The 25,208-nt window shown below is 42.8% G+C and overlaps 1 protein-coding gene across 1 annotated transcript; it reads right to left on the reverse strand.

Annotated features, from left to right (window-relative positions):
• Nucleotides 1-4,674: 4,674 nt before the first annotated feature.
• Nucleotides 4,675-16,573, reverse strand: LOC310784250 (melanopsin-A-like; the record flags this gene model as incomplete). Its single annotated transcript, XM_083645268.1, has 9 exons — nucleotides 4,675-5,046; nucleotides 6,165-6,311; nucleotides 6,893-7,058; nucleotides 7,561-7,668; nucleotides 9,594-9,755; nucleotides 10,652-10,823; nucleotides 12,115-12,318; nucleotides 12,485-12,618; nucleotides 16,404-16,573. 9 exons carry the CDS (start codon nucleotides 16,571-16,573, stop codon nucleotides 4,675-4,677), a joined length of 1,635 nt encoding a protein of 544 aa, XP_083501394.1.
• Nucleotides 16,574-25,208: the final 8,635 nt, after the last annotated feature.

The following is a 25,208-nucleotide window of genomic DNA, read 5'->3' on the forward strand; positions in this document are numbered from 1 at the left end:
TTTTAACCATTTCGAGTAACACACATTTCGAGTTTCCATACGGACCTCCAGCGTTGGTTAGTTGTTTATAACGTGACTATATTTATAACTTTTATAACGGACTCCAGCTTCCGGTTTATAATTCGGGTCTGCAGCCAGAGTATAACAAAGGAAATGGCAAGCGGCAACAATGAGTCCCGTTAAACCGGACCTTGTACCCACGATTCTTTTTTACAGTGGGGCATTCAAAAATAAGGTGGATAGGAGGAGGAGTGTTTAATTGTGTCAAAAGCTACACTGTACTTGTGATGTGAGCCCAGGTCACAATGTAGATCTCAAAAATCATTCCCCCTCTCTGTAATTACTCACTATACATAATAATAACAATACATAGATATACATACATACTTGGCCAACGGATGTACCCAAATCCGTTATTCAGGGAAGCACAAATGTGGATAAAATGCAACTTTGATTTCACTAACTAGTTGTTTCATTTACGACACATTATTGAAAAGTGATTGCTAACCTATTATACACTGTAGTTGCCCCCACCGAGTCAGGAGGTAGGCTTAGGCTACGGTAGCTAGGGAGGCAAAATGTCTGGCAGCGGGATTACCCTCGCAACCTATAAAACAGAAGCCTACTGAAGCCTGGTTTTGATGTGTTAATTTAAGAATTTAAGAAGATGGAATGCACTTATTATCATAGCTACGGTAGGCTACTGAGATTGAATGGAATTTGACGTTACAGTAGACTACGCTGGGATTGGATGGAAGTTGACGTTAGGGTAGGCTAGGGGGGGGGGGGGGTTCAGACAGTTCATAAAACTTAGTTCAGTTTATTTTTTTATGTAAAAAAAAAAGTACTCCTACAGGATGTGGAAATAATATTTCACAATTAATTATATGCCAATATTAAATATGATGCTTTGAAGGCACAACAATTGCATTGCCAATGAATATTAGGTTAGAATAGAACAGTTGCTCAATTTAAGGTGATGTGGTATAAACCACGCCTACTTCTGGTCTCTTTTTTCCCTTTCCCCCCCTATTCTCTCTCCAATTGTACTTGGCCAGAGGAGGCGCTAGTGCAGCGACCAGGACAAATACCCTCATCCGGCTTCCCACCCACAGACACCAGCCAATCGTGCCTGTATGGACACCGGACCAAGCCGGAGGTAACTCGAGGACACGAACCTGCGCCCCTCGCGTTGGTAGGCAGGGAATATACCGCTACACTACCCGGACGCCCTACTTCTGGTCTTCGATCCGAATACAGATACAGTGACAGATAATTTTGTTGGTTGAACAGATAGAGTTAATGATGTCTCTGTACACCTCTAATACATACAGAAATGTAACTAATGAAACATTATTATGGCGAAATGTGAAGGTTTTACCTCTCCTCTGGTTATCTATGTTAGTCACTGCCCATAGTCAGCAGTACCAACTGTCAAGCTTACAGTACATTCAGCTTCAGTTTCAGATTTTATAACCACGGTTTTACTACATTTGTGTCCTTATATTCCCCCTCCCTCCAAAACTAAGAACTATACCTTTCATACATTGAATAAGAATAAGGAACAAAATAAAGATGGAAAAAAAATATATAAATCAAAAACAAACAATCCGTTTCATCAGTTTGAATCAGCTTTTTGAATTCAACATGGGTGTATTTCAAACCCAACACTATAGGCCCAAAGATACACAAAGAAACATTAGTTATATAAGCTTTGATTTCAGGTCCATGTTTTCATTCTCAAAGGGAACTTACGAGGTCAGCCAATGTTTTGGGGGGTACTTGGGTAGTGGGGTTGCGTTAGACTGCATCAAGGTCAAGAAGATATTCACCTCCCTGTAAAATATTACATATTTGGTGTCAAATATTGAATTTTGTTTGATGGTGGACCAACAGAGACATGCTGGGACTTGGAGTTAAAATGATGGGGGTGTTCTCTAGCACCACATAAAGCAAAGGCATCTCTGTATGTGAGTGTGTCTCGAGAACCGTTCGTCCGATCTACTTCACACCACTTCACACGTATTGCTGCGGACCCAAGGAGGTGTTGTGTCGGATTTGATGCAATTTGACGCTCAACTTTAATAAACTTTGAGCGATCAGTGCTCTGTGCAACAGCGGGGTGAACGGGCACTGCACTAGTTAATTGCAAATTTGAATATCTCTTTTGCATGACACGACATAAAGTATGGTCACTATTTGTCTCCACTGGCAAAACTGACCAAATTGGTAGAACTGATAACTTTGTCAACTTTGCATTGTTAAAGTGATAATCTCCAAGATTTAAGTTTCGTTCTCTTTGGCGACACCTATGGTGATGAGCGGTAATTGCAGGTGAAGTCCAAACAGTGCATTATATGTTCGGCCCGGTTCGGCCATAGTAACCAGCCGCAAAGCAAGCGGACTAGGGAAAAAAGTAGCTTGCTATCCTATTCTTCACAGAAGAGTTGTCGGGAACCTACAGTAACCTACAGAGTGAGTCTATTGTGTGAGCTCCGCCTACCCTCTGTCCGTCTCTGGGGTGCAGTTCATAAATGCTGCAATACAGAAAATGCTAAGGGTTCCATCAATAGGCCATAGGCTCAATCACCATTGTGTTAACTCATCCGGTGATAGATAGTGACTTCACTTAAGACATTTATTTACATGTAAATCCTTGAGCTTGTCACTTTAAGTACTGTATCGTAAAGAAAAACTTGAAGCAACAGAAACCTGCGAGCTGTAAAGTTAACACACCTGGATGGGCCGATCGTACTATGGGAGCAAAGAGGTTGGTGTCATGTGATTACTGTAGGTCTTTGGAAAAGAAAGAGAGATAAATAAATATTCCACTTTTGGTTTCAATAAAAAAAAAAAAAGTCCCATATTATTCCTGTTTCATGACTTTGCTTTAAAAAAGATCTCTGCTTTGCTGCACGGCACCATAAAGTAAATGGATTTGAGACAGCATGTCCCCTTATGGGAGAGAAACTAAATTCTAACAATTACAACGGAAAGGTGCAAACACACATTATTCTAGACATAAAAACATATTTTAAAGTGCAAATTGCCTCTGATTGCCTGTAATGGCCCAAAATCTACTGTATGGCCGCACAGCTGCATGGTATGAGTCAGTGGGTCATTTTCTAACAGACCAGAGGAGTGGAAAACAACATCTTGGGGTCTTGGTAAACCATAACTTTACACAACGAAGCCTGTGGACAATGACGAGGAGCGTTACTGCTAAAGCACTATAGATAAACTAAGGGGAACAGTCACTGTGACAGAGCATGTTGACACATTCAAAACAAATGTTTAGGTTATCGGGGAACTTTGGGGCTTTGGTACAGTAAATGAAGAAACGATGACAAAGCCCTTGGCAGTAATAAAGTTAGTGACAGTATCGTCATGTGTCTGGATCAGGGGCCCCCAGAGCTCTCGGGCCCCTGGGCCTGTGCCCATTCGGCCCGTTCAGTAATCCATCGATGCTTTGTGCAACAGTATAACGTTTTCCGATTCCCGTTGTCCTATTTTTAACAATTCCGTCAATTTTTAGTTTGAAGGAAAAGGCAGAAACATGCATGTTGTGTCCTTAATCGCCGGCCTTCAACCTGCTCTCTAACTCTTAAGATGGTGGAGACGGGAGAGGAGAGGATGGAAGTCCTCTCCTCTGTTCCCAGCAGAGCATCTGTGATGTTTTTTATCTGAATCCTAAAACATTTCAACTATATCACAATGTCATGAACCTTCTCAGTGTGGGACCCAAACTAGAAATGCTGTGTATCATTTTATGCCCCAAATGAAAACGCATTGTTACTCTTTGTCATTGGAGGATCCAGATGCCTGCAATCCATTTTCAGGTTCTCCCATAGCTTCAGAATTTAAACTGCATAATACATATCCCAGAACAAGGTCCTCCAGTATTCTTACCAACGGAGTGAAATGGAAATTCAGGATAAATGACGGGGGATGACCCTCCCACTCTCCTGGCTCTGTCTGCAGGAGCCTGATTTTGGGGTTGTTAGACTGATTGGGTGCACCTGGGCCCAGTGTACTTAAGAAGACCTTCAGACCATTCAGTCTCTCTCCCTCTATGCACTTTTGTATGTAGTTTGTCCTCCTTAGTTTTAGTTAATACTATAAATTATTGTTTCAAGTTTTACTTTAACAACAATTGTATTTATTAACTAAAACTAAGGACTAAACAACACAAACTACATTAAACAATAGAACAGAACAAAAAGATAGATGCCTTGTGAGGCGGGAGAGAGACTGAATGGTCTGAAGGTCTTCTTATAGCCCAGTGAGTGCACCAAGCCCAGGTGCACCCAATCAGCCTAATGACCCCCACGCCATGCTCCTGCAGGACAAGCCCAGGAAAGGTAGTCACATACGTGTCAGGCTATACACAGAGGAGCGGGTTCATGTTTGAAGGCTTTCAAATGTTTCCGAAGCAAAGCGATGAGTTGCTAAACATTGCTGTTATTTCAAGAAGTTAACACAATTGGAGAATGTAGAAGAAAGTGTTTTGATCATAGTTTCTCAGTTATCTCTACCTACAATACATGGAATTCTGGACAAAATCATATCGGATAATAAATACACTTGTCAGATTTGGGTTGGCGAGGCAAAATCTCATCAAATGAGGGTCTGTGTATCGAATGAGGACTAAATCTAAACTAAACTAAAGGATCACTAGTTTAGGGCGACCAGAGCATTGATCCCTGGAGCACCGGACCTTTCCTCCAAGCTGGCACACTCCTGATGGATCAGGCTGCTCTCAGATGTGGGACTGATCACGATGATGCGTGGAACGCTCTGAGGAGGCCTTTGGTCAGAAGACGGACTCCTTCCAACAACATCCAGCAAGGTGACAGAGTCGCTCTTGAGGCTGCTCGGCGTGTCGCTAGTGCTGCCTTTCTCTTCCGCCACGTCTGAGATCCCATTGGTCAGACTCTGGCTCCGCCTCCTGCTCAGGACCAATAGCGGGAAAGTGGCCATGGTGAGAGATCGGGAAACCAGCTCATACTCGCAGGTGCTCGCCAAATCCCTCGTGGTCGAGGACCGCTGGCATTGGAAAGCACAGACGAGCATGCGCACAGACACACAGACACACAGACACACACACACACACACACACACACACACACACACACACACACACACACACACACACACACACACACATGCAAACACACAAAAAGAGACACAGAGAGTCAATTACACACACACAAACACATGTAGCTATAAACACACTTCGGCAAAGAATTGTGAAACCAAGCCATGAAGTTCATCAGGTTTAAAACTGTATCCTAAAGTCCTTGATGTGAAACAAACCATCTAGGCACTTTCCAGAAATACTTGGCAGGTTATTGGATGAACCATCTGTCTGTCACCATCTATCACGAGCTACCTTCAACCATTTTTGTTTATGTCTGTCTGTCTGTCTGTCTGTGGACAGATTTTATTTGCCCGATAGCGTCAGAACCATGCAAAATGCAGTCACGAAATTTTTCTTTTGTGTAGTTGACATCAAAATGAAGCTCGAGTTTGAAAATGGGCATGATCTGTGATCTATGCCCTTGGCCTGCTTTCGTTTAAAGTCACTGGCTGGGTGTGAGCCCATCGCTAGATGGTCTCTAGTTATTTTCTTTTCTTTTCTTTTCTTTATTTATTTTCATTAAAGGGTCGACACTTTTGCCTATTACACTCAATTTTGATTTCACATTTCCCAACATCTTTCTCCTTTTAACAGGGGTGTAATGCGTTTTCACACTGCACTGTAGGTCCTGAGCTACTACAGATAAATAACCTGCAGTATTTCTGAAAATATACAGGTATATATCATTATTTTTGCACTATTGTACAGTTCCTAGTATTCTGTAACCTGCATGTACTTGGCGAAATACAGTGATTGAGATTCTCATAATAATGTAGTTTTGTCTATAGAAATGACATCGCATTTTACAATTCCCCAGAGCATAATGAATTACATGGTCTTCCTGCCTTAGCTATATTTCTTGCAAATCTGCCAGACTTTTGCCAATTACCAATATTTCCTGACAGCATTCAATAAAACATCATATTCAAACAATTCAGCACACAAGATAAAAACACAACAGCTTTCCCAGTAATCCATAAAAACACATTTTTTCACACTTTTACTTTGACTGTTCTTTTCTCACCTTGTCCACTGCGTGGGTCTTGGTTGCCTTTTGCTCCAGTTGTTTCTTACAGTGCTTGTCTCTGATCGACTGACTGCGGGACGACAGGCTTCTGAAGGAATCGCCTGGCTTCCTCGCCAAAGGGTCCATCTCTACATCCCCTAGCACCTGGAGGAGAATAGAATAGAGTAGAACAGAATAAAAAAAAAATTGAATTTGAGACAAATTAAACTGAGCTGAACTTACATGAACTGAGACTGTGATACCTCAGATCAAAATTCAATGGAATCGAACTGCAATGTGACAAATTCAACAACAAAAAGACTAGAACATGTCTGTTGTCATGACTGTTCATACTCTCTGACTGGCTGTCTGGCATGTTGCCATGACAAGGTTCAAGGGAAATATTATATATGTCAGGTTAAAAGGAAGTGGGGGAAGGGGGCTCAAATAAGTATAATATGAAATATTTGTGCCCAGATCAACAAGCTGACAAAAAAACAACCACAAAAGATTACTGGATATTATCTGGATGATGTCTTGGATTTAGCCTTGGATATTAACTGGTATTGGAAATCTTGAATGCCCTTGAATGACTCATATTATGTCACATACATAAGCTGTCTGAAATCCTTTGCAAAATTCCCACTCCCTTTTTAACTGTCGAAAAAAAAAAAAAAAAAAAAAAAAAATATATATATATATATATATACTGTATATATATATAAAGCACTCATCTGTACCATAACCATATTAGTGCAGTTGGAGGATGCAGCAACAAAGTGATTCCTTGATGCTGTAGACTGTCTGCTTATGATGGAGTCTCTGAAAGAAGAGTCGGTGGAGGAGATGCATTCCTTTCGAGGGGTGGGAGACAGAAACCGCAGACAAGGAAACTTCTCTGCCAGGGTCATCCTGATGAGGACAGAGGGGTAAAAAAAAAAGACAAGGAAAAAAAAACATAAATGGACTCAATTTATTTGAATTTCCAAACAGTTAAAATGCACATAATAGCTGAAATGTGTTCGCTAATTGGCTCGCTTTGAATTGCTAATGACAGAGGATGATTCATTCTAATTATTTCTTTAAAAGTTGAATGTGATGGACTCAACCCCCCACCCCCCACCCCCCACCCCACCCCAACCCACCCCAACCCATTTGCGATTCTAAATTCATGGGCTTTGTAGGGAGTTGATCCATGCACGGATAGAGCGGCAGACAAGGGGACAATTTCAGTCAGAGGAGATTGGAAATTGGAAGTTGTCTCTTCCCATCTCCCATTTCTCTCCTCTTTTGTTGAGGGAGAGAGAAAAGTACTAGAGTGCCTTTGAGCTTTTCAAAAGGGAATCAATACTATCCTATACCCACTCTCTATACTAGACCTTCAAAATTGCACAGAGCATTCATGTAGGCCTACCTGTATTTGTTGTGTATGATAGCATAGATGAAAGGATTGTAGATGGTGGAAGCCTTGGCTATGACAGCAGGAACAGCTTTGGAGTACGGCGACAGGATGTTGGCATGTCTGGGTGACACCAAACGAACAAACAACAAACAAATATTTGTTCATTATCGGGTGACATAACAATCTCATGTCATCTGTACAGTACGTTATTGTTCATAGCATCTACTAGAACTCTACTACTAGAATGTACACCATCTCCTCAGGGATTAACCGAAATGTGCTGTGCAAATGTGTGTGTGTGTGTGTGTGTGTGTGTGTGTGTGTGTGTGTGTGTGTGTGTGTGTGTGTGTGTGTGTGTGTGTGTGTGTGTGTGTGTGTGTGTGTGAATATGTGCCGTCTTTCTCCAGTACGGGAAGGGTAGAGATCTAATGTAGAGGTTATATAACCATAACCCATTATTTTTTTCCAAGAACGGGAGTGCAAATGTGATTTATGAAATGTTGTGATGGGTTGGATAAGCAGAAGATGCGGATTCAGTGACACTTGGCCTTTAGCTGTCACAAACTTATATAATCATGTTATCTGCCATTTGGTGGCGGATTAGGTTTAGCCTTAGTATGAGAGCTTCTATAGCAGGGCTGAAACCAGGAACGATAAAGCATAGCATCGCAATATTTTGTGTGGCCATATATCGAATGCCAAGTATTGGGATTTCTTTTTTTAATTGTCAGGTATAGGTTTTTATGAGTGTTGCTCAGTCTGTATGCTTGACAATCCCATTTTTCTGCAGTAACAATGATTAAAGTGAGATGAACAGGCAGGAAACTTCATCTCATAGACCAAAGAAGTTTTTTGCTTTGGGGACATAATTTGCAGTTGAAAAAAGGTAATAAATCGCAATATCGCGATATTTTTAAACTTGCAAAATTGTATCGTAATAATAATATAATAATATTGTATCGTGGGGACGGACTCTGGAGATTGCCACCTCTAGTCACCATGGTTCATCACTTTTGCAGTTACAATGCCATCCTGTTACTCAAGCACATTTTGGTTCATCCCTGACCCAATATGCTCCTTCAGAGAATTAAACCCCTAACCGTGTTGGTGGCATGCTTACCATTGAGGGGTAAACCTCTGATCCATGTGTGTTAAAAAAAATAGCCTACATAACATGAAAATCTAAAAGTTGTATGGATGATGATTAGGACCACATGTGAAAAGATTCATTTTAAAATTCTAAGAAAACTGTCCAAATTATAAGATTAAAAGCCAAATTTCGACTCAGCATTCTGACAGTTTTCTCAGAATTTGTAGAGATTTTTTTTAACCATTTATCAGACAAAACATTAACTATGCAATTATCTCAAGCTACATCATCATAGTGTATTTAATTGCATAGATAGGGCAGACCACTGGTAGAACTATGAGTTCATAGTTCCAGGCCAGGTAAACTATTCACATAGTTTATTAATGGGTCCTGGTTTTGTAAAATGTCTTAATGGAGCCTTTGAAGGTACATCTGACTTTAATGTCAGAATTCAAATGGGCTACATTTTTCACATGTGCTCATAATCCTTCCCCATGAAGTTGACAGAGACACAGACACAGACACAGACACAGACACAGACAGACACACACACACACACACACACACACACACACACACACACACACACACACACACACACACACACACACACACACACACACACACACACACACACACACACACACACACACACACACACACACACACAAAAGTATATTAGTATAGTTAACCATAAATAGGACAGACCACCTGTAGAGGTGAGTTCATAGTTTGAGTCCTGGACACAACACTGCTTCCAGGCCAGGTAAACTATTCACATATAGTTAGTTAATGGGTCCCAGGGTTTATAAAGTCTCTGAATATGGTGCCATTGAGGGTGCATCGGACTTTAATATCATGTTTCACATGTGGCCCTAATCCTCTCCCATAAAGTTGAAAATGCCGTTCCATATAATAGCCTTTATTTTCTTCCACAAAAATAACAGTTGTTTACCCTGCCCAGGAAATCAGTGTGACACAGGCGTACGGTGACCAGGAGAGGACATAAACCACAATGACCACGAAGGCGATTTTGGCCAACTTCCACTCGCTCCTGATGGACTTCTGCTGGATTAGGGTGGACTTCCGCATCTGAGCGCCTAGCCGCTCTACTTCCCTACAGGAGGAGCAGGATGGAACGGGCAGTTAGAGGGGAGATACACCCTAAAACAACATTCAGGTTATTCTTATGATATTGGAGAGTTTAGACCGCAGTCTGGAATGTGAACAAATCTCTCCCCAAGCAGGCAGGAAACAAAGAGATAAAAAGTGATGACATTTTGATCTGATTCTTTACTTTGTAGATACTGTGACAGTAGCCAAGCGGGGGGGGGGGGGGGGTTCTGATCTCTACTGATGTTAACCCATTTACAGAAATTGGGTCAGGGCGGCAAACATGAATGTCTTCATAAGAACCATCACCTTTGTCTTGAAACAGCAACGAAACTGCCCTGAGGCGGACAGAGAATCTGCTTCTTCTTTTATGACTTACAGCACATAATTTGATCAGACACAGCCTGGAGAATAAATCATTTAAGCTGCATAATATACTGCATTTTCCATCACATTTGCTCACCCGACCTAATATACCGTAGGCTACACTACACACCGCTACAGTGTGTGCCTAAGGATAGGCTACTGCTGGGACAAACACATGTGAATAGCACAGCAATAGTAAATATAAAAACTATTGCTAGGGGACATGTTTGTAATAATTGTTGATAAAATTGTCTTTTTCCCAAATTCAGGAAGAGAGAGAGGGATTTACAGTATATGAATAAGTGGATACATAACTGGATCAATGTTATCCCAACCTTACTGTACCTCAATCTCTCTCTCACACACACACGCATGCACACGCACAGTCGCACACACACACACGCACACGCGCACACGCGCACGCACACACGCACGCACACACACACACACACACACGCACACACACACACACACACACACACACACACACACACACACACACACACACACACACACACACACTTCAAGAGTTACCTGGTTGTCTTCCGTATAGCCAGGAACATGAAGAGATAGCAGTAAAAGATGACTCCCAGGGGAATGAAGAAAACAAAGCAGCACAGCATCAACGTATAGCTCCTATTGGCCAGTGAGTACGTGACATAATCCCATGTACAGGAAGTCATCAGGCCCTCAGGGATGTAGGAGCCTAGAGGGGGGCGAGAACATCAACGATGAAGAAGACAAGCCACAAGAGGTGAGATATCAGGGGGAAACATCAAAGATGAAGAAGACAAGCCACAAGAGGTGAGATATCAGAGTTATTCAGTTATTTGACCTGAGGCTGCTATCTGAGGTGCAATAGTGTAAGATCTCAGCCGAACTGTGGTTGCAGATTGGTGAATGAAGTTCAATTGCATTTCTCTCCATACACTTTTTTTTTTTAAATAAGTGGAAGAATTTCTTTTTCCATTTTGTTAGCTATTTATGCCACAATATGCACCTATTTAACAATGAATGAAGAAAGAGAGGAACAAAAAACACTTGTTTTCTTATAGAGTATTTTCATATAATATAAAACAATTACTTTTACTTCCTGGAAAACAATGTATCTTTTTTTGTGGTGACATCATACTGTACCAGTTGTTGTCAATAAAGATTCCAACCAATCATATGGTACCATACCATCACAGCTTCTTAAACAATCCTGCCCCTCCATCTTCGCATCATTCTCTCCCAAATTGATATAACATTGATTTAAACCTTTGAATGAGCAAAATAAGAAAAAAAAACATTTCCTTGTAACTGCTATGGACTGCCTAAAACAGGCATGTTTCAATGAGCCTCGGTTCCATGGCAAGTCATTTTTTCCCCCTGCCCCCGTCATTTTTCATTCCCCCCCCGATTTTTTATCCCATTTTTATCCCCCATTAGTGCTAATTTATATTTATCCTGGTTGCTGCTCCACCCTCTGCCGATCTGGGGAGACCCGAAAACTGGCTCCATGCTTCCTCTGAGACATGGGCAGTTAGCCAGCCACTTCTTTTCACCTGACAGGGGAAGCTTCACCGGTAGGACATAGCACGTGGGAGGATCACGCTATTTCAACGAGTTCCCCATCCTCCGAACAGGCGCCCTTCGCGACCAGAGGAGGCACCACATCAGCAACCAGGATATTGCATGTTTTGGTGAAGGGGTTCCTATATGAAGGAAACCCCTGGGAGGCACGGGGAGAACATGCGAACTCCACACAGAAAGGCCCTTTTGACGACCCCACTCAGGCGGTGGGCACTCGAGGACATGCAGACGGGCACGCATTCCTTCAGCGTTCACAGCGTCCCAGGTGGGAATCGAACCCAGGACCTTCGAGCTGTGAGGCGACAGCGCTTACCACTGCACCACCGTACCGTACCGCACCGTATGGCAAGTCATTTCTGACGATAAGTAATGTCTGACTGATTGAAATGTACAGTAAAAAGCTTGCTGGTTAAGGAACTCACTCCAGCCAAGGAGAGGAGCCAGACTCCAGGCCAGGGAGTAGAGCCAGACCAACAGGATGGCCAGGGTGGTTCTTCGCTTGGAGTTCCAGCGAATGGCCTGCAGGGGCTTGGTGATCACCACGTAGCGGTCGATAGAGATGGCCAGCAGATTTATCATGGAGGCAATGCCAAACAAGGCTCCGCAGAATGCATACATCTTACAGCCTACAGGAGGGAACACACACAGAACAACACAAGAAAAACACATCAAGTACTGCAGCTGACTTACACTTTATCATCTGTGTTTTTGATGGAAGAAAAAGTGTATGGCTTGGATGGAGAAAAGAGAAGAAACAAGAAATGAAGACAAAAGCCAACATAACAGTGTTACCCATTTCTCCAAACACCCATTCCTTGTAGATGCAGTTGATGAAGAAGATGGGAGACTGGGTGAAGGCCATGAGGAAGTCGCTGACCGCCAGGTTCATTATGAAGTAGTTGGGCAGGTTACGAAGCTTCTTGTTACTACAACACACGCACGCGCGCGCGCACACACACACACACACACACACACACACACACACACACACACACACACACACACACACACACACACACACACACACAGGAAAGAACGAGATGCACATTTATTTTACATTGCACTCTAGTTGCTTTGAATTCCAATCAATTTCCCAGCATTAGTTTATATATATATATATATATATATATATATATATATATATATCGCGTATCACCACAAGACTTTGTAGAAAGATTGGTCATGCGTCAAGGACAAACTGATTAACTTTTGATGACCACTGGCCAAAAAAGGGCGTGGTCAAATACAAAAAAGGTGCCTACAGTAAGTTCAAAACGGATTCACCACAAAAACCATCACTTGTAAAGGTTGGCGGAGTTATGCACTCTATCGAGTGCCGTCTAGTTTAGTTCAGTTGTATTTGATTAATGGGTGGGTGGTGAGGTATTTGTTGATAATATTATTTTGTATGGGCATATTATGTACCAGTGTACCTAAGTGACCTACAGTAAGCTACGGCTGGCTTTAGTAGAGACTAGAGAGTACAAGTTTTAGTGTGAAAGTATGTTTCTCCTCTGTCACACACACACACACACACACACACACACACACACACACACACACACACACACACACACACACACACACACACACACACACACACACACACACACACACACACACACACACACACACATAGATACAGTTATCTTTCTTATACTGTAACGGATATTAAATGTGACCACAATGCTGTGTCAGAAGATGAGAAAAGGAAGGTTTGCATCAGATTAGGTAAAAGAGGCAGAGTCCACACAACACTGGGTAGAGACTTCTCCCATGATTCTATTTACGTTTCAGTCCTTCTTCAGATGACTCACACCTGAGATGAGTCTGACTGAACTCCAAACCTCAGAACACCGTTTTCCTGCCCTTAGCTCAGTCTGCGTGTGTCGGCTTCTGAACAAACTGTATGTGGGTCTTTCATTATATCACCAAAGGCAGTATCTGCGCATGTGACTCTGCATGTGAAGTGTATATTAGCCCCAGGGCCTGCTTCATTCCCAGAACCATAAACACACACACACACACACACACACACACACACACACACACACACACACACACACACACACACACACACACACACACACACACGCATGCACGCGCGCGCACACACACACACACACACACACACACACACACACACACACACACACACACACACACACACACACACACACACACACACACACACACAAGAGAGTGCGAGAGAGAGAGAGAGAGAGAGAATGAATTTTCTTGGAACCCATAACAATGTAATGTGACATTTTATATGCTTCTATGATTCAGTAAATCACCAGCGCAAAACAATGGACATTCCATTGTTTTGTGCATAAAAGCTCCTGACAATCCTTCACTCCCTTCTCTGGCACACACACACACACACACACACACACACACACACACACACACACACACACACACACACACACACACACACACACACACACACACACACACACACACTGACCCAATTTCTGTAAATGAGTTAAGATCAGTAGAACGATAAGAGGTCAGTCAGTTCATAATACACAGTATATCAACACACACAACCCATATCCCTTCTTTGATTGTTCACACAAAGTACAATCAAGTACAATGGGCACCAATGGGAAATGTGATATGATAGGAACCTGGACCCGCCTTGCAGAGAAGCGTCTTCACACTAAAAATGTTTGGGAAGGTAATATTCAATTACGGTACATTACTAATTTCCTACCATACATTACTACTACACAGGATTTCTCAAGAACAGAGGGACATTTTATTTTGAATGACTAGAATCCTACTCATATTATTTTAACCTTGAACATCTTATTATATTCTACATCATTCTTTGTTGCCATGCAAATAAGATGATCTTTCTGCAAAGATGCAGACTGATCTTACAGCCAGGGACGTAGGAAAGGGGGGACACAGGGGACATACCCCCCCAACACACTTTTTAGGAAGGCAGTATTGGACCCCTGCACTTTTTGAAGTCCAAAAACTAAATTTATGTTAAAAAACTGAGAAACTAGGACCATGCGGCTGCCCCATCTTCCAGCGACCGGCCCAGTAGAAGTATACTGAGTGACACTGGGGCAGCCCAATCACATCTCTTACAGGCCCAGCTCTCCCCCTCTGTGTCTGGGCTGGCCCAATCACATCTCTTACTAGGCCCAGCTCTCCCCCTCTGTGTCTGGGGTGGCCCAATCACATCTCTTACAAAGGCTCAGCTCTCCCCCTTTGTGTCTGGGCTGGCCCAATCACATCTCTTACAAGGCTCAGCTCTCCCCCTCTGTGTCTGGGCTGGCCCAATCACATCTCTTACAAGGCCCAGCTCCCCCCCTCTGTGTCTGGGGTGGCCCAATCACATCTCTTACAAAGGCTCAGCTCTCCCCCTCTGTGTCTGGGCTGGCCCAATCACATCTCTTACAAGGCCCAGCTCCCCCCCTCTGTGTCTGGGGTGGCCCAATCACATCTCTTACAAAGGCTCAGCTCTCCCCCTCTGTGTCTGGGCTGGCCCAATCACATATCTTACTAAGTGGCAGCAGTGTAGAAGTGAGTCACTAAAGTAATAACCATAACAGCACAAATAATTTACAGAAATCTCTAAATATAAATATTTACCCGAATGAGAAAAGGAGCAAATTTGATGGTTTAAACGTCTAATCCTAATGTTAATTTAAAATGTGATATCCCTCTAAATCTGGCTTCAAAGGCCAAAATTTTAGAAAAAACAACAAAGGTCGCCGCCTATCTTGGGCCTGAGAATGTGGGCCTGTACAAAATGTGTCCCCCCCACCTTTGAAATCAAAGCTACGGCCATGCATGCTTACAGCAGGTTGTAAGCCCTCTTGTCCTCGAGATATTGCAAGTGACGACAAACCAGGTGTCTGAGACGCCTCATTCTGCAAGCTTGAAAACAGAAGCAAAGCCTTTGACCCCAGGCTGACAGGAATCCACTGGGATTTAAACAGAGAGCTCTATTTTCCATAGAAACATCCCACCTCAAAGACAGATCAAATATAACTCCTACACATGTGAGAAGGGCTTCTCACTTCACTCCCCCCGGTCACACACGTTCACAGTCAATCTGAAACTGAGACTAACAAGCAAAGTCCACAAAAGAAGCACAAAATTGCACACAGATGTAGGTAGCTGTTTTCCTTCCTCCCTCTCTCTCCCTCCCTCTCCCTCTCTCTCTCAGACACACACACACACACACACACACACACACACACACACACACACACACACACACACACACACACACACACACACACACACACACACACACACACACACATCCAAACTCAGGAAGAATATAACATCCTTTTGAGAGTATGGTTAAGAGTGAGAGAGAGAGATACAGTAGTTGTTACTAGTTTTGATTGGCAGTACTGCTGCAGCGGTGAAAGTGGGGCTTTTGCTATTTAAATGTTTTCTGTGTTCTTAAAAGCCACCCAAAAGCTACTGCCACACTAAATGAGTAACATCTGTACACATTAAACATGTTCAGGGCTAATTAATTGCATGAAACTTGCCATTAAAATCCACTGAAAAGAACACACACACACAACATACACACATACATACACACACACACACATGCGCGCGCACACACACACACACACACACACACACACACACACACACACACACACACACACACACACACACACACACACACACACACACTCACAGACACAGAGTCACACAAACCCACCTATAGAAGGCGAACATAACCAGGGCATTCCCAGTGATGCCCAGCGTCCCGATGACGAAGACGAAGAAGGCGACAATATAGTGAGCATGGTCAGGCACGTCCACCTTGTTGAAGAAGCTGGTCTGGGTGTGGGGGCTCTTCTCTGGCTCCATGCTCTCAGTGGACCACATGGTTCAGACACCTCATGGGGACTGCCAGCCTGGCAGGGCGCAAGAGGATTCCACCTTTGTAATGGACACCCCTTGGCTGCTGGGCGTCCATGGCATTAGTCTTTGCACTCTGCTGAGCTCAATACAGTGGAGATGTAGCTGCTTCAGATGTGATGAAATTAAGGTCTACAAACATCAAGATTCAAAACTTTGTCCTTTTGGAAATCCCCACCATGAACCATCCAATCCCAAAAAATTGCTAATTTACGCGGACAAGGTGATGTTCGCTCTGCATTTGATGAGATAGAAGCTGCCACGTTCATATGTAGAGAAGGTCTTTCAGAGCCAAGCTGCTATAACCAAAATGCAGCCAAAATGGCATACATTGTTTTTATAATATAAAAATGTTACCAGTTGTTCGTTACATATTTTTTCAAAAAAATCTTTAAAATGTGATAAAATGCAAAATAAAAATCGGAGGAGAAAAAAGCCTGGCTTGTAGGATGGCTAATCATTTCAATAATTACATTTTAAATGTCACTTTAGTATAAGCATAAGAATTTAGCCAGTTAAAAACCTACTGTTGGAGAGGCCAATTTGCCCACCATAATCAGAACAATAAGCGCTGTTAGGAGATACCATAAAAAAGTCCACACCCGTTTCTCTATACTGTTATCTCCAATGTACTTTAGAAGCAACATCCATGTTGTTATTCCTTTCTGATCTGCATGCAGTTCAGAACTTGTCTTGCACGTCTCTCCAGTCTCCAGTATCCTCTTTGATAGCTGAATTGTTGGCAGTCTTCTCTCCTCTACGTTAGATCCCAGGATGAGGCTCCACTGTAGATGTACATTGTCAACGTCCAGCCAACTCAGCGTTAGCCTGCAGCCTGTTCACCCATCACACCAGTGGGCTGGCTCTGATTATCTTGCCAACTACTGACTCTTTTCCTCTCATCGCTCTTAGTCGCTCCCTCTCTCTCTCTGTGTCTCTCCCATACTGTCCTGTTATGTTCTCTGTTGCTCTCTGTCTCCACCCCCCCCTGTCGTACTCTCTCTCCCTCCCTCCCTCCCTCTCTCGCTCTCCCACCCCCATCAACCCCTCATGCAATATGATGGCCCAGCCCTGAGCTCTAACCCTTTAACTATACTGTAGATTCTTATGTAACAGACATGAGCACTAACATTACCAGTGACATTAACAGCCGGTTTCAGACATGTACCAGACTCTATGAACTCCACGTGCACACAATGACGTGCACGTGCTGCAACCTCCATGGATTGATTTCTGCCAATCAGCAACTCATTCAAAGCATTCATTGACAAGCCGAGTGGTGCATGCGTGCAAGGATGCATGCATGCACACACACACACACACACACACACACACACACACTGTACAAGCATGAACATTATGCCAATGCATGCATGTACACACACACATACACACACACACACACACACACACACACACACACACACACACACACACACACACACACACACACACACACACACACACACACACACACACACACACACACAAGCGTGCACGCACAGACACACACAGGGAACTTATGTAATATTCCTGGCAGTAAATTTGAGGTTCCCATTCTCCAGTGAATTGAGAAACATCTCAAGAGAGGACACAAAGCCAGGGAGAAGTGGCAGAACAAATAGGGATTTGGGATTGCGAGCTGTAAATGCAATCATCTTTGTTTTGTACTGTAACTGGAGCACATGGTGTCAAAACCTCGCCTTGTATTGGCTTAACGATGCACAATGGAACTGAGAGATGCAGGGAAATTGGCTACAATAAGTGCATCTCAGTACGGAGTGCTTCAAATGTCATCCTGGTTGTTTACTGAGGGGCTTTGTGGAGAAACGTTCTGGGGGGGAAAAAGCATCGATCTGAATGATAATCTGATGACAGCAGTACACAGGTTGAATGATATTCTCATGACTCGCAGCAGCAGTACACAGGTCACATGACTCGCAGCAGCAGTACACAGGTCACATGACTCGCAGCAGTACACAGGTCACATGACTCACAGCAGTACACAGGTCACATGACTCGCAGCAGTACACAGGTGGAATGACCCCAAAGTGCTGCATCTTCACTTCACGACTTTTTATGGTGCTGGATAGAGAGATGAAGGGAAGAGAGAGAGGAGAGGAATGCAGAGCTTATGACTGAGATGTCAACTAAGCCCCCACAGCAAGGGATAGCCTTAATCTGTACATTGTGCATGCATGTGGATCACTGTTTGCTCTGTTTGAAATAAGACCTTATGATGATGCTGTGTGTATGTGCGCGTGCACGAGTGTGTGTGTGTATGTGTGTGTGTGATTTCTGTCAGCCTGCATGCATGTTCGTGCACATTATGTGTGTATTTGTTACAGTCCATGTGTATGTGTATGAGTGTGTGTGTGTGTGTGAGTATGTATGTATGTATGTATGTACGTATGTATGTATGCATACATGCATGTATGCATGTATGTATGTATGTATGTATGTATGTATGTATGTATGTATGTATGTATGTATGTATGTATGTATATATGTATGTATGTATGTATGTATGTATGTATGTATGTATGTACATTATTTGTGCATAATGTATACGCACATTACATGAACAGATGTTTTCAGGGATTACACTTGTAGGCTTCCCCTGGCCTTGTGACCTTATCATAGATGTAGCCTATATTAATGGTCGCATGGAGTAACGAGTACGAGATGGGAATCTACAAACAGCAGGCTATCGTATTGGTTGTTACAGGAGACAATATGATGTTGTATACTATTTGCCCATTGCCCATTTTACCTATTTCCCATTTTCAATTCAATCGTTTCAGCTCATTTCCAAACCAAGTATGACCAATTAAATTAAATCCACTGTTCAAGCTAACAATCCTGAAATGAATTCAAAAACATAAAATCAATTAAAACTATTGTGAATCCCCAATAATGATAAACAACATAAACGAGTTTGCCGCTGTCAAAACAAAACACTACAAAATTAAAAGGGGGGACGCAAAGAAAGTGAGCACTTTATTGACGGGAGTAACCGATTATTATTATTATTATTATTATATTATTATTATTATTATTATTATTATTATTATTATTATTATTATTATTATTATTATTATTATCATTATTAGTAGTATTAAATAAATCATGTAAACTCTGATGTAGATTTGCTGTACAGTACACTGTGTGACAACAAGGTCACTTGTGATGTTAATACCATCTGTGTGCAACAAACCCGAGCCTGGATGAGGAAGATGACTTTTATCATCTTTCTCTAATCCCTCGCCAACTGTGCTGAACAGGATGGCAGCTCCCTGCCTCCCTCAGAGGGAAGCAGCAGCCAGCTGTAGAAAACATAGAGAATGCTTAGTACTTGAAATGAAATGCAAATACTTCAGTACAAAACAGCATTCTGGTAAAACATCTAGATTAAAGTATCTTCTATTGAGTGTAATTAAGCATCAAAAGAAAACATAGTTGCTTAGGCTATAGCCTAATCTCTTTGTTGTAGCGCGATTCAAAAACAAGTCAATGTTGATAGCACATTATGATTTCCTGCACAATCAACTGTACGTGTAGGCTACATAAAACAATTAACTCAGAAAAACCTGCCATCTAATACATATCACACATAGAAAATATATGAACTATATTATTGAACCCTTGCCCCAGAAGATGCACGAACGTCAACACACACACACATGCACGCACGTGCACGTTGAGTCAGTGGTGGCCCAACGGTTAGAGAAGCGAGCTTGTGACCGGAAGGCCGTCAGTTCAATCCCTGGGACAGGCAGGATAAAATCTGGGTGGAGAAAGTGAAAAGGCAGCGCTTGCTCCTCCCTCATTACCACCACTGAGGTGCCCTAGAGCAAGGCCCTTAACCCCAACTGCTCCAGTGGAGCTGATCAGTGGCCAGCAGATAAGACTGTGGTTGTACTGGTCAGCTTCCAGGTGTGAATGTGTGTGTGAATGTGAGCAGGGCACTCCTGAAAAAGAGAGCTTTGCTCTCAGTGAGACTCCCCCTGTATAAATAAAGGTAAAATAAAACATAAACATACACACACATTAGAGAGAGAGAGTGTGACAGACAATCTTCTGGCTCCACTCCTTTCCGAGAGCCTATCCGTGTGTGTACAGTACGTCTGACTTTGTGCCGCTGGGGGCTGCATTGGAATGGGACTGACCAAAGGGGGGGGGGACAAGACAACAATGTTTACTATTGGCTTGTTTTTAGGGGGCGGGGTTACTAGGTTGATCTTCAAAATAATCACTATTTAGCTGCTCAGAGAGTCGCTAGAAGTCGCCTGATGACATCATATGATAAGTTGTATTTCAATATAAGGATGCACTATTTGCCGTGGCGTAGCTCATTTTAATATGCGCCAACACTCAACAACAATTTTAACCTGATGAAGGTCGATAGACCGAAACGTTGTTAATTAAAGTTTAAAGTTTTTTTTGCAAGTAATTGACAGTGTGCGGGACTCCTGTTTATTTCTCTAATATGCGCCAACACAAAAACGACACAAGCTCCATCGGGGAGAGCCTCCATTGAATGAGGAGCGGTCTCAGGTTAAGTAGCCCTAGGGAGACTGGCCAGGTGCTCCCATTGCAATTGGGAGTAAGCGCTGAGTGCGCTTTCACTCTCAAACGACCGTAGCCTACATCAGCACATGAATGAACCGTAGCCTACATCAGCACATGAATGAACCGTAGCCTACATCAGCACATGAATGAACCGTAGCCTACATCAGCACATGAATGAACCGTAGCCTACATCAGCACATGAATGAACCGTAGCCTACATCAGCACATGAATGAACCGTAGCCTACATCAGCACATGAATGAACCGTAGCCTACATCAGCACATGAATGAATCACCAAACTTTTTGTTTGTGTGTTTTTACTGAATAGCCGTTTCAGTTCTCAGCCCTGATAGCCTACTCTGTGCTGCTTTTAATCTCTCTCAATCATGCTCTCAACACAACACATTTACTTGGTGAAATGACTAAAAACGAACAGTTGCAAATCAAAGTTTAGCATACCACATGGGTCAAGAAATGTGGTGAAAACACAGCTCAGTGTTCAGGGCTCAGTGGCTCGAAAGCGGCCATGTTTGGAGAGAAGCCATGCGGAGATCGCGATGTGAGAAAAATCTTCAGGTACGCGGTGGGTGGCCAACACATTGACGCTAGGGGTGGGGGAAAAAATCGATACACCACAGTATCGCGATATTTTGCCTGACGATATTGTATCGATATTTGGACGCCAAGTATCGATATTGCAAAAAAAAAAAAAAAAATTTTTTTTTTGCAGGCCATGCCAGGCCACCGGGCTACTATAAACTTTAGTTCCAAGGCCAGCAGTAAACAAACGGTAGCATATTTTCATTTTGTTTTAACAGTAACAGTTTTGTCATAACAGTAATTTACAAATTCCCCAGTTACTGAATGGACTGCACAAGATGTTTTGTGTAAGTGAAGTGAAGTTGCAAAAGTACAGTAGTCCACACACATATCCAGTTAAGGTGGACTGTAATCGTGCATTCCTTTATAACTGGGGACTGGTAATCTTACGACTTCAAAGGTCATGAGCTGGGCGGTGACGTCATCAGAGCTGGTATGTCCCATTCCAAACTCGTAGGAGTCTCAGCAGCCCCAACCTCAAAAATCCAAGATGGCTGCGCCGCGCAACAACAGTAGTAGTATAATCGTAGTAATGTTGTTTAGCACTTCTGTTTTGTTTGTGTCTCATTAAATCAGCTGTACACACAGCACTGCCTAACATCTATCTGTGTGGACATGAGGCTGCAGTGTTTGTATGCGCAAATTGCCGCGAAATGCCATGTTGTCAATTTTATTGCTAACAATGGCTAACAATGGCTAGCCTGGCTAGCGACTGGATCTGACCAATGAACAGTGAACTTCCCAGCTCAAGTTTTCTGCAAATGGAACGCTAACAAAACGGATGTGATGTCATTTAGCCTCCACATCCCAGTTATTTTGCGATAAAGGAATGCACCATAAGTAGACTGTAACAAACAGTTCAGTTTGTCAGGTGCATGCAACTATGACATGACTTTATGAAAGTTGTTGGTCTGTCTACTTGACAATGTTGCTGCAATAAAATGGTTGAAGTCAGATATACAGACTGAAAAATTGTTCTTATATAAACCAGATGTTGACAAAGTTTTCCTTTGGGGACATCATTTGCAGTTGAAAAAGTAAGAAATCGCAATATATCGAAATATCGCAATATTCAATATATCGCAATATCGAAAATATCGCAGTATCGCAATACTATCGTATCGTGACTCAAGTATCGTTTCAGTATCGTATCGTGGGCATCTGGTGATTCCCACCCCTAATTGACGCTATTTGACGCTTGCCCTCGCTCCTCCCCCGTGCTCTTCGCGGCACAGCGAGTATTTCAATCAGGAGACTTGATGGATAAACAATGATTTATTATAATGATGATGAATGATCTTTACAGAATATTATGATGAGAAAGTTAGTTAGTCTTTGGAGCTTGACACCACTGGGAGATATCGAGATCGAGCTGGATCAGCTCAGTGGAGTCAGGATACTGGTGCTGGTGAAACCTCTTGATGACTGATGGATCAGGGACTTGGCGGAGACGGGGAGGTGGTGGGTGTGTGTCAGCCAGCAGGATGAGAGAGACTGAATGAGACACAGAAAAGCATATTTATGCACACATCAACCATGTGATAGGCTGCCTAAAGGGGAGTGCCACAACGTGATAGGCTAAAAGTGCAGGTGAGCAAAGGTGTATGAGGTGATGTGTTGCTATGCTATTGGCTTATGGGAAACTAGGAGGCAACCACTGATTATTCAATTATCACCAGGAAGCTGACAGGTTACCAGGTGAGCAAGCAGGAGAAGTGCAGTGACTGTGGAACCGGTGAGGATCAAGATCGTCCTGTCTGAACCTTCGTTAAAAATTCCACAAAGCAAGCTTAACTCTGCCTGCTAGGGACCTGAGGGAAAGGCACGCAGGGGAGTACACACAGACACATAATACTTTACACACAGGGGAGTACACACAGACACATACTTTACACACAGGGGAGTACACACAGACACATAATACTTTACACACAGGGGAGTACACACAGACACATAATACTTTACACACAGGGGAGTACACACGTCACAGACACATATGGTCCCTATTCTCCCACAGGCCTTCGGCGCTAAAACGGGCCTTAAACGCAAAAAAACGTGCCTTGCGCCTGTTTCGGGAAAATAGCAATAGGCTTTAGGCTGCCAAATGCGCTTTAGGCCGAATGGGCGTGGCGGAGTCCCTGAATGCGCCAAAGTGGGCGTGTCGGCGCTAAATACCGGCGTACTCGTATCTTCCAGCCATCTTCCGACCTGGCCTACTTTTAGCGCTTTGCGCTTTTGAAAAGCAGGCCTAAAGCAGGATTCTGTGCACCGGGGACAGGAAAGTGAATGGAGAATACAATATATAGAAAAAAATACTTTAGAATACAATAGAATATAAGATTGCAACCCTTCTCAGGCTTTGGGTGAAGCTGTAATGCAGTTTCATAAATTTAGTTTAGGCTATCATAATAATCCCCATTTATGTGTAATATAGCTCTACGTTTTATTACCCCCCCCCCCCCCCGAAATTAGCTAGGCTACTAATATTACTAATATTCCTAATTAATATGTATTATTATTTCATTCAGATAATTGACATTATAGGCATGTACCGTAAAATACCAATTAGAAGCCGACTTCCAAATTGCCGCGGGTCCCATATATAAGCGGGGTCTGGATACATATTTTGTACATAAAAGCAGGTCCCAATTTGACGCCCGGTTAGTTTTTTCAATGTTTTCTTTTTACCTTTGCGACATCCTGTTGAATGCATCTCCCAAACACAACGAAGAAGAAAAATCGGATGAAGAATACGAACAACGAGGAAACGGGAACAACGAGGAAAAAAAACACATGCACGAAACTTGCTGATCAAAATTCGTTTTCCCTCAACATCTGATGATTCTGAAAATTGTGTAGGCATTTCCTGAAGATTTTTATACACTAAAACCGACATCTCTGGTGTAATAATTATTTTGAGAAATGTGCCTATGGTATATTTCCCTGCCAGCGGGCATAGAAGTCCGCTTCTAATTGGTATTTCACCGCTCTTTCACATGTGCGCTACTGAAGAGGGTGCTCCGTGAGTGATGAACAGCGGAGGAGGCAGCGCATGCAACAAATAATCTGCTCACATGATGATCATGTTCTCTCACCTTCAGCGGAGAAAGTTTAGTGGTAAATACCGGTAGGTCACAGTTCAGCTCAAATTTTATTTGATTTCATGTACAGGCCAGAACTGGCATGCAATGTGCTCTGCTGCGCTGAGAGGGAGGCGCGGCTCTCCCCATAGACAAGCAATCGTGTGGGGTGCTGACTGTAGCCAACTCATTAAAATAAATGGTTTAAATAAACAATTTCATACTATTTACAATCTTTGCTGAGCAATATTTTTGTACAAAAATAATTAAAGCAGGTCCCAAACTGCCGCAGGTCCCATATTGACGCGGGGTCTGGCTACATATTTTGTCAATTAACGCCGGGCTAATAA

The sequence above is a fragment of the Poromitra crassiceps genome, assembly GCF_964638095.1.
Source record: "Poromitra crassiceps genome assembly, chromosome: 10".
Taxonomy (NCBI): domain Eukaryota; kingdom Metazoa; phylum Chordata; class Actinopteri; order Beryciformes; family Melamphaidae; genus Poromitra; species Poromitra crassiceps.